Below are 10,125 nucleotides of genomic sequence, written 5' to 3'. Positions count from 1 at the left end.
CTGGCCCCTCCCATCTACTCGGCCAGCACAGGATGGCAGCCAGAGAGCTGGGGCAGCTCTTCCAATTTGTGCAACTGTCCCCCAAAGCAGCGAAGCCAAGGGGCTACTTTGGCCCCACCCCGGACACCTCAGCCAGCCCTGGCGAAAGGAGCTGCTCACAGCGGGTCCAGTGGGCGGGGCTCAGACAGGCCTCCTGTGCAAACTGCTGGCCCTCAGCCTCCAGTTACCCCATGGCCCACCTTCCGGGGGGGTAAGTGTGGCCTTGGGGGCCAGGCAGGACAGGTCCACGGGGCCTGTGTCCCCACTGCCCCAAAATAACAGTGTGTTTTTTCTTTCAGCCTCCTAACCATTTTTTTTTCATTTTTCATCTTTTTTCTTAAAAAAACAAAAAACAAAAATCCTCTGTGGACCTTCCATCGTCACACCCACTATCCTCACAGCGGGAAGGGGTGTTTAGAGTCTAGTTTTTAACAATATTTTTGCCTCTCCTAACTTTTCTTCAAAGTCGTTTAAAATTAAAAAAAAATAATAAAAAGAAAACCCCCTCCCCCAGTCTGTAAAGTGCCTCGTGGTGGGTGAGTTAAGGTGCATCGTGTGTTTGTAACAAGTGCTGGGGACCCCGCCCCTGCCTCCTCCTCTGCTCCCTGTGGGGAGCCTGCAGGCTGGGACCCTCGGTCCATGCCGCCGCAGCCGCCCTGGCCTACAGCCCAGGGGCTGGGGGTCCGGGCTGGTCAGTAGTCATCCACGCTCTCGATCTCACCAGAAGATCCGTGCAGGGAGTACCCTGAAGCCGGGGAGAAGCTGGGTCTGAGCTCTCTCCTGGGCTCCTCCTGCCCTGTGCCAAGGAAGTCCCGCTCCTGCCCCAGCCCAGCTCACCCAGGATGCTGGGGTCTGAGTGCAGCATCAGTGCCCGCCTCTTGGCCTTGCTGCCCTCCCCGGGGCCGAGTTTGGTGCTGTGGTTGGCCTGGAAGGCCGTCTGCAGGGAGGCGCTGCTCAGCCACGCCTCCTAAGGCAACAGAGAGGAGGGTGAAGGTCAAGAAGTGCCAGGCAAGCCCACCCCAGCTACTGGTGCCGGGTGCCTCACCTGCTGCTGCTGCCGCTGTTGGCTGGCTTTCTGCTTGGCCCTCCGCTCCAGGAATTGTTTGGCAAATTCTTTGGCTTCCAGCGTGTCCCCCAAGCAGGAACGGATATAATCATGGACATCATAGGGGGATTCCACCTCCTTGAGGATCGCTACAGCCATGGGCACTGCAGGATGAGCGAGGGCTGTCAGGGCCCCCTGGCCAGGTCTGGAGCCCCAGGCCCCACCCACTTCCTGGGAGCCGCTCACGCACCGTCCAGGCTGCCTGTGGCGCTCAGTGTGTGCAGCATCTGCTCACACCACTGGGTGAAGCCATCCTGGGGCCTGGGGATGCCCTGCAGCAGCTTCAGCAGCTTCTCTTCTTCCTCCGTCTTTTTGCGAATGGGCCGACCTGATAGGTGGCTGTACGAGTCACTGAAGGGGGTGGGTGAGTCAGGGTCGGAAATCAGCTGACGGGGGGCGGGAGAGTCTGCCACCTTCCCTCCCAGGGCCACCCCAAGCCTCCAGGTGCCACGCCCACCTGAGAGATGGGCTGCTCCGGCTGTTCTTCAGGCCGAGGCCGCGGACCAGGCTCCCGCCGCTCTTGGGGGTGTCCTCCCAGAGCCCCAGGCTGCTGCTGCCGCCCCCACTCTTGTCTGGCCCGCCCCACAGCGGCCCAGCCTCAGACACCCACTGGTTCAGGGGGGCAGTGCCCAGGCCCCCAAGCTGCTACAGATGGCAGAAGATCAGAGTGGCTCAAAGAAAGGCACCCCAGAAAAGCAGACAGGGAGGCTTGTTTAGGTGGCAAAGGGAGAGGGGTGAGGCGAGGGCCACAAGAGCTGTTGCCATCACAGGAGAGGCTGGGGTTTGGGCTGCACAAGTCTGGGCTTAGTGATCCCCCTCCCTATGCCACCCTGGAAACCGCATGGGGGGGTCCTGGGAGGTTCCTGGCCTGCTCACCACTCGGTGGTTGGGGGCCTGGGCCCGAGCTGGCTCCCGAGGTGGGGGCTGTTTGTGCAGCTGCCGCTCGCCCTCCAGCTGCAACTCCAGGAGTGTCTTCATGGACAGCCCCTGCTTGGCCAGGCCAGCCCAGAGTGGGGGCGGGGAGCTGGGCGCGGGGGGCACGGGGACTGCCTGCTGCTGCTGCTGTAGCAACTTCAGCAACAGCTCCTGCTGCCGTACCTAAGAGGGGGACACAGTGAGGGGACCTGACGAGGGCTCTCTCCCCAGCCAGCTGAGGCGCGGGAGCACCCACCTGCTTGCGCCGAAACAGCTCTTCCTCCTCTTGCCGCCGCTTCTGCTCCTCCTGCTGCTGCTGGCGGCGCTTCTCCTCCCGGCGCTTGCGTTCCTCTTCCTCCCGCTTCGCCCTGAGCTCCACTTCTCTGCGCTCCTGGAACTGAGACCAGTGGCTGGTCAGGGGAGAGCTGCAGGGGACAGCTTGGAGCCTGCCTCGGTCCACCCTTTCATTCCCAGGGCCTCAGCCCCAGGATGCCTACTCACTTTATGTTGCAGCTGGAGTTGTTCTAGAATTGGACCCTGAGTCGAAGAGTTAATTGGTATGTCCCAAAGACTGGCCTCACCACCTGCAGGGGGCAGGGGGCAGAGGCAGCTGCAGGTAGGCACTTGGGCCCACTGATCCAGTCCAGCCGCAGCAGTGGGCTCCCCAGCCAGAATGACAACTAGGGGTGCAAGGGTGGGGAGCAGACCCCGGACCCCAGTTCACCCGGAGACTGCCTTGGGGGTGGGGGCCAGGCAGGCCACACACCTGACTGTGATGAGGCTGAGGTATGTACGTCCCAGAGGCGACCCGAATCCGGCACCGACAAGGACCGGCTCATCGTCGGGAGCAGGTTCTGGTCCCCGCCTCTGAGGAGCAAATCGTGGATTCTCAGGACCCCAAATCCATCTCTGGTCTGTCCCCGTTCCCTACCCTGTATCCTGAGGGCTAGCATGCGCCACGAACCTGGGGGGTTTGAGCGCCTGGAGCTGCTGCAGGAATGCCGTGAGCTGCTGCTGCTGCGGCGGCGGCGGCGGCGTCAGGTCCCCCAGAGCTGCCTTTTCTCGAAGCGCGCATTGTGGGAGCTGGCGGCTGCAAATGGGACAGTGGAGGTGGTGGGCCACAGAGCCAGCTCCGGGCCTTCTCCCAACCCACCCCAGGCCCCCCATACCTGCTGACCAGCTGAAGAAACTGCTGGTGCTGCAGCTGCTGGTACAAGGCAGCCGCGGCCAGCTCCTGCTGCTTCTTCAGCCGCTCCTGGTCCATGTTTCCCTGCTCGGGTGAGAGCTCGGCCAGTGCCCGCAGCAGCGAAGAGGGGACTCTGCTGGACTCCTGCCCGCACCCCTTATACCCTGTCCCTCCATGCAGGGGAGAGGCGGCTCACCAGCAGTGGGGGTGGTGAGGGCCCTGGGGCGAAGGGCACACGGCCCCACATCTTGATCACCTCGCCTAGAGGCTGGAAGCCCTCATCACAGCCCCGCTTCACCAGCAGTGACATGGAGAAGTAGCCAGCCTGGAACCACTCTGCCATCTCCTGTGTCGTGAAGGGGCCTGGACAGGGAGCAAGGGAGCAGGAGAACCACTGTGGTCACAGGGTAGGCCAGAGACACCCTGAACCAGAATGGCCCTGAGCAGCCCTCCCATCCCACACAAGTACCTTGGATCTCGCCCTGCGGATCCTTGTAGAACCACTTCCGGGCAGCTCCATGGCTGAGCGGGAGGGCAGTGGCGGCTGCAGAATGGCGTAGGCCCTGGGTCTGCATGGCAGCTGTGAACTGCTCCTCCTCCAAGGAGCTGTCCTGCAGGGAGGCCACCAGCTTCTCCGCCTCCTGGAAGCCCAGGAAGAGAAGAAAGTCTCAGCTGCCAATCTCAGCACCATCAGGATGGGGATGGAGCTTGGGATGGGGATGGAGCTTGAGCTGGGGCCGGGGCCGGGGCCAAGCAGGTCAGGTGGTCAGGAGAAGTGTGAAGGGTCCCTCCCACTTTCTCAGGCCCCCACACCTGCTGCAGGTGCTTTAAGCCTTCATCATCCTCCAGATCTCCAGGTGGGCCAGCAGGGGAGCCCACCCCAGGACTCAGCTGGATCCCCCGAATATCATCTGGAAGGCATGAGGACAGGAAGTGGAAGGGAGGGCGGCAAGGAGACAAGATAGCCTCCGCCCACCCTCACTCCAGAACACTGAGCTCTTGCCATGGCTCCTCAATGTGAATGCCCTGTGTGCCCACCCCCACAAGAGGGGACCACTTTCTCTCACAGCCCCAGGGCACCCGGGAGGTAGGTCATCCTTCCTTCCTACCTTCGGCCACTGGGGGCTCTTTCTCCGCAGCTTCGTCCCCATCCCCGTTTGTCCCCCAGAGTGGGCCCAGGGTGGGTAGTGGGGACGGGGAGCTGGACTTCTCCTCCTGAGGAGGCAGTGGGGTCAGCTCCTTCCCACCTAGAAGAGGAAGATGGCCAGAGTTCAGAACCAAGGGCTGGGCCTGCCACGCGAGTGAGCACAAGCCCTTGAGTGTGTGGCTGGACCCGCGGGTCACCCTCCCCCGGGGCCAAGTCCACCACTTCACTTGGGTCAACTCAACTAATGGTGGAGCGGGAATGTGGTGCCCTGACCCTTGCCTCCATGTGCCAGACGCAGCAGGAACGTATCAACACTGCACACCACCATACAACCCCGCAGACTTCACCCCAGGTTCTGCAGTTTCTTCAAGGGACTTTCAAAGGTCATTCTGATTATGCCTGATTTCTATCTGGTACACTGCCTTGAAAACATGGCTCTGCTAACCCCTGGTTCCTCCCCACCTCTCAACACTCTTCTTCCACTTCTAAGTAGCCTGATCCTACAGGTAGGTGGGCAGCAAGTGCCCAGCCTGGCAAAGAACCCCCATGCCAGTCTGGCCTGGCCCCAGGCCCACTGGGCACCCCACAGGCTCACCCGCCTCAGGCCCTTCCTCCTCTAGCCCTTCGGAAGGCTCCTCCTCCTCCTCCAGCCCTTGGAAGTCCAGCTCCTGCTCCTCAGGAATGGGCTCCTTGGGGCCCTTCTGCATGGGGCAGGGGTGGGGGGCAGAGAACAGCTGGGTGGGTGAGGAGGAAGAGGACCCCAGCAGGGCAGGTTCCCACCCTCGCCTCCTCGCAGATACCTTGAGAGGCAAGAAGGCCCCAGAGGCATCAAAGGTGCCCATTTCTTCATCCTCATCGTCCAGGCACCACTCTGGGAGCCCATCCTTGTCCTCCTCAAAGCCGTCAGGCACTCGGCACCGCCGCAGGTGAGAGCTGCCTCCCCCTCCCCGCCCCTCCTCTTCACCACACCCGCCTCGATCCCCTCGCAAATCAAATTCAAACTTGCGCCTCCGTTCCCCATGTTCCCGCCAGCCAGCAGAGCGGGGACCGCCATCTGCGCAGGAAAAGTCAGGGAGAAGAAGAGTGGGTACCCAAGCGAAGCTGGCGGCCCTCTCTGCTGCAGCTCATGGAGCACCTCCAGGGCTGCTGTCCCAGCCACTCCCACACCAGCCAGCCTCTGCTACCTCCCAGGGGCTACAGGAGCCCACCCTCTCATGACAGTTCCTGCTCCCCACTGCCCCCACCAATGCTACTGGGCCCCAATCTCACCAGGGCTGGCGGAGCGCCAGCGGTCGCCATCTCGCCGGGGCCCTGCCCCAAGCCTCCAGCTGCCCTCCTCCTCCTCCTCCTGCTCCTCCCGTAAGGAGCGCCAGTTCTCGCTGTCTGAGCGGGCATGCTCCTTCCTTGGGCCAGCCCCTCCCTCCTCAAACCCACATCGTGCTGGGAGATGGAAGAGAGGGGCAGTTATCAGAAAGGCAGCGTGGTACCTGGACCCTCAGGAAACGTGGGGGGCCAGCTCCAGGCCCTCCTGCCCCCAGCACCTCTGAAATAAACACCCTCAGACTGGGCCACCCATCTTGATCCTCCCCGCTGCCCCGGCCGCTGCCCTCAGCAACCTCGTACCTCCATCCCGCCTTGCTGACTTCTCAAACCGCCTGTCGCCTCTGCAGGAGGGGAAACGTGTGGGTCAAAAACAGTACAGCCTCCCCACCCACCCTTTGCGACCGCCCCATGCCTTGTCCACTGTGCCCTGAGGCAGTGGAGGGAGAGAGGGGACAGAGGAAACCAGGGGTCAGGAGAACAGGGATCTCTGACAGGGCTTATCTGGTAGGCCTCTGTTACCCTCTAGCAACAGGAACCAGGCCTCCCTCCCTGGCCTGCCCTGCTCTATGCCACACCCCCTCCTGGCCCCACCTGTCATCCCAGCTCTGGCTGCGCTGGATCTCCCGGGGGCTTCGTCCAAAGGCCCCATCACCTTCTTCGATACTTCTTTGGTAAAAGCAGCTGTCACCGCGGCCACGGCCTAGATAAGAGGCCAGATGCACACTGAAACCTGCTGCACGTCCTAGAAGTCAGGGGCCCTGATCTGCCCGCCCCCGGCGCCATCACCCCTCTACCTCGGCTCCGCGTGCTGCCCCTGCCTCGGGAGGTGCCAGTCAGGGGGGGGCCAGCCCCTTTCCCCATCAGCCTCAGCACAGCCACACTGTTCACTGACAGGGAGAAGTTTCTCTGAGGAGGGAGCCAGGGGCGGGAGTGAGGACCCAGGTACCTGACCACCCCCACTCCCACCCCACAGCACCCTCCCGGCCTGTCTCCCCAGCACTGGCCCCCCTCTCCTCCTAGCCCGACTCACGGCCACCCCTCCCGGGCCCCCGCAGCCTCAGCTCCTGGCCTGGCCCCACCTGTTCCTCCTCAGTCAGCGGCTCCAGGGCCAGGGGCTGCAGTGGCTCGTCCTGCAGCACCGCGGCAAACTCCTTGTCCTGCAGCTCTTCTGGGACCTGGCGGTGGGGTGGGACAGCCAAGACACCACATGCTGCCAGATCCCCTCCATGGGCAGAGACCACCGCCGCCAACAACCCTCGCCCATGCACCCACCTTGTTCTCCTTGACGTAGAGGGCCAGCATCTCCTCTCGCCCATAGCGGTAATCAGCCAGCTTGTATTTGGGCATGGCAGGGGATGGAGGTGGGGAGGCCACGCTGCCGCCCCCAGACAGGGCCCTGAGCCTGGACACGACACAGAGAGAAGAAGACAGGTCAGGGCACCCTGACTGTGCTTTCCCAAATCTCCACGGCAGCCGAGGCACATGTGACTCACCACTCAGGCCCAAAGTTGAGTGTCTCTGCTGCCATCGTGGGGCTGGGCGTGTTTCTGAGAGGCCGGGGGTGGGGAGGAGGGGACCTGACGTTCACTCTCCAAACACCTGTGGGGGAACGGGGCCATGGAGAACAGCACACGAAGGAGACCTTTCAAGTGCAGGGAGGACACCCCGGGGTACATCCTGGTTGGCATGGCAATGCGCCCTGGACTAGCTGGTGGGTCACCTGGGGTCTAAAAGGACTCACCTGAGCCAGCCACGTGGCCACTCACACCATGAGTTACCCAGAGATGAGTCCAGACGGTGAAAGACCTGGGGGAGGCGAGGAGATGGGAAGCTCGAGTCCTTCCGGCCTCCGTGGGACAACCTCCCTCGGCCCAGGGCTCACCTGGCAGCCTGGCACAGGAAGCAGGAGGGCAGGGGCTGGTGCTGGAGTGAACGAGGGTCCCCAAGCCACTGGGAATTGGTCTGGCCTCAGTAGAGCCTGGGAGCGACCTTCACATCTGGGAAAGACCCTTAAGGAGAGCAGAGGCGAGGAGATAGGGTTCAGGACAAGGCTCTGCTGGCAGCCCTGCCCTGCCCTGCATGACGGGAGAAGTCCATTCGCCGGGTGGTATCTCTGGGCATCAGCACCCTCACCACCCTCTCTGGGAGGCTGAGACAGGAGGTGCAGCGCAGAACTCAGGGAGGGAGGCAGCCGAGGCCAGGATGGATGTTCAGGACAAAGATAAAACAAAAACAAGCAAGCAAGCAAAAACTCACTAGAGCCACAAATAGCCTACAGAGAAAAGGTCAGTTACGGAGAGAAGGATTAGAAATAAATCTAGGAGCAAAATTCTTTCCTTTATGAAAAAAATCACAGTTGGCTGCTCAGAAGCTCAAATCCAGGGGCTTGGTCTGGGGAGAAACCCACTGAAAAGGAGCAAGAGGTGATTCTAGGGCCACAGACGGGTACATGACGAGGCTCCAGGCAAGCCTGAGCCAAGGCACCTTGGGCTGGTTTCCCCCACAGGAATCACACCCAGACCACCGCCCCCCAATCAAGAACGGAGGCTGAAACAACCAAGCCACCAAGGGAACGAGGATCTCAGGATACCGGCTGGGAAGCAGCCTCTGGCACCATCAGGTGGAAATAAGGTCAGGGCAATGGAGGCTGGTGGGGGTGCAGCGGCAGCCTGTTCCTCTAAGGGACGATGGAGGGGACTCTCAGGAGGAGGCGCATCCCTGGGGACCCGGGCAGAGGACTCAGGCGGGTGGGCGGGGTCCAGGCGCTGCAGAGCTGTTGTCACTGGCTGGGAGGGAGGCTGGCCGGGCTTGGTGCTGCAGCTCCCATCAACTCCAGGACGCCACAGTCTGGGAAAGAAGAGGAAGGGGGTTCCACCAGGGTGCTAAGGGGGAAAGGCCATCAGCCCCAGCTGAGCCAGCAGCCCATGACATGCTGAGGCCTGCTCAGAGTCCCAGCACCCCAGGGGGAACCACAGGGCTCAGAGGCAACCCAGGGCCAGGGTGGCCTCCCCTGGGGCCTCTCCCTCCTCAGCCTCGGCTGGATGCTCCGGTGGTGGTGTGCTCCACACCGCGCAAAGCCACCAGCCTGTCACTGACTGCAGGTGGCCTCCTAGAGCAATCTGGGGACTGGATGAGACTTGAGGACATGATGCTAAGTGAAACAGACCAGCCAGAAAAGGAGAGTTAGACCTTACTTCTCTTTCATGAGGTCTCTAGAGGAGGCACTGAGGGAGGAAGGTAGAAGGGCAGTCACCAGGGGCTGAGGGGACAGGGAACTGTTGCTGAAGGGCCCAGAACTTCAACTGAGGAACAGATCCTGGGGCCGCTGGTAGTCAGGGCCAGACACCAATGTGAGTGTACTCAGTGCCACAGAACAGCACAGTTAGAGACAGTTAAAGTATCCAAATTTTGTTGTATATTTTACCACAATAATCACTTTTTAAAAAAAGCTTTAGGGAACAAAAGGTATCTGGAGATAACCACCGCATACCTAAGTTTTCCCCACTCCAAGAAAAACACCCTACATTCCTTCAAATCAGCCTCAGGAGAGGCTGTTTTGAGCCTCCTCCAGTTCATTCCTTCTAGAAGGCCAGAAGCTCATCCTGCAGGCATGAGGGTGGGAGAGGGCAGAACAGAAAAGGGACCACGTGGCCAGCACAATGGCTTATACCTATAATCCCAGCACTGTGGGAGGCTTGGAGAGAGAAGTCCGAGACCAGCCTGAGTAACAGAACAAGACCATGACTCTACAGAAACAACTCTAAACATTTTTTTAAAAAGAAAAAGCGGCCAGGCGTGGTGGCTCATGCCTGTAAACCCAGCACTTTGGGAGACCGAGGCAGGAAGATCACCTGAGGTCAGGAGTTTGAGACCAGCCTGGCCAACATCGCAAAACCGTCTCTACTAAAAATACAAAAATTAGCCGGGCCTGGTGGTAGGTGCCTGTAATCCCAGCTACTTGGGCGGCTGAGGCAGGAGAATCGCTTGAATCCAGGAGGCGGAGGTTGCAGTGAGCCGAGATCGCGCCCCTACACTCCAGCCTGGACAACAGAGCAAGACTGTCTCAAAAAACAAAACAAAAAAAATCTTAAAGTGATGGCCTCACACTGCCCCCTGCCAGGCGCAGCAAGGGCAGCTCTCCTGGGTGCCTCCGGCTGGAGTCCCCCATCCTGACTGTGTCTTGGCTGCAAGGGGCACACAAAGGGGGAGTGGCTCATGCAGCCTGAGGACAGCGACACCAAGACAGGGGAGAGAGCAGGCCCAGAGCAGGAAAAAGCCCATGCCACCTGCCTTCTTGGGAAGAAACCAGGAGACCGAGGTTAACTCTCTAGGTGCCCCCACAGCAGGGTCTGGTGCTGGAAGCTGGTAGTGCCTGGCCCCATCCTTGGACTAAAGGAACTAGTGGCGCAG

At 61.1% G+C, this 10,125-nt stretch overlaps 1 protein-coding gene across 1 annotated transcript; it reads right to left on the bottom strand.

The window, feature by feature from the left end:
• Window positions 1-360: 360 nt before the first annotated feature.
• On the bottom strand, window positions 361-8,642 carry GIGYF1 (GRB10 interacting GYF protein 1). Its single transcript, XM_011985670.1, has 24 exons — window positions 7,209-8,642; window positions 6,988-7,117; window positions 6,795-6,890; window positions 6,510-6,621; window positions 6,307-6,415; window positions 6,016-6,056; window positions 5,662-5,832; window positions 5,193-5,446; window positions 4,988-5,093; window positions 4,355-4,492; window positions 4,059-4,156; window positions 3,715-3,886; window positions 3,442-3,608; window positions 3,229-3,329; window positions 3,024-3,149; window positions 2,826-2,926; window positions 2,561-2,643; window positions 2,316-2,456; window positions 2,021-2,242; window positions 1,602-1,789; window positions 1,335-1,495; window positions 1,085-1,248; window positions 877-1,006; window positions 361-784 (listed from the first exon to the last, which is right to left on the bottom strand). The coding sequence occupies exons 1-24, from the start codon at window positions 7,241-7,243 to the stop codon at window positions 732-734; spliced, it is 3,099 nt and encodes a 1,032-aa protein (XP_011841060.1). The 5' UTR covers window positions 7,244-8,642; the 3' UTR covers window positions 361-731.
• Window positions 8,643-10,125: the final 1,483 nt, after the last annotated feature.

Source organism: Mandrillus leucophaeus, unplaced genomic scaffold, assembly GCF_000951045.1.
Source record: "Mandrillus leucophaeus isolate KB7577 unplaced genomic scaffold, Mleu.le_1.0 Scaffold29, whole genome shotgun sequence".
Taxonomy (NCBI): domain Eukaryota; kingdom Metazoa; phylum Chordata; class Mammalia; order Primates; family Cercopithecidae; genus Mandrillus; species Mandrillus leucophaeus.
The sequence above is the reverse complement of the archived record's forward strand: the minus strand, read 5'-3'. Positions and strand labels throughout refer to the sequence as shown.

Excerpts from the sequence above, each read along its gene's own strand:
- GIGYF1 (XM_011985670.1), bottom strand. The coding sequence starts at position 7,243 with ATGGCAGCAGAGACACTCAACTTTGGGCCTGAGTG. Across the intron at positions 7,118-7,208 it reads CTCAACTTTGGGCCTGAGTG|GCTCAGGGCCCTGTCTGGGG; the intron begins GTGAGTCACATG and ends TGTCGTGTCCAG. Across the intron at positions 5,094-5,192 it reads GGGCCTTCTTGCCTCTCAAG|AAGGGCCCCAAGGAGCCCAT; the intron begins GTATCTGCGAGG and ends TGCCCCATGCAG.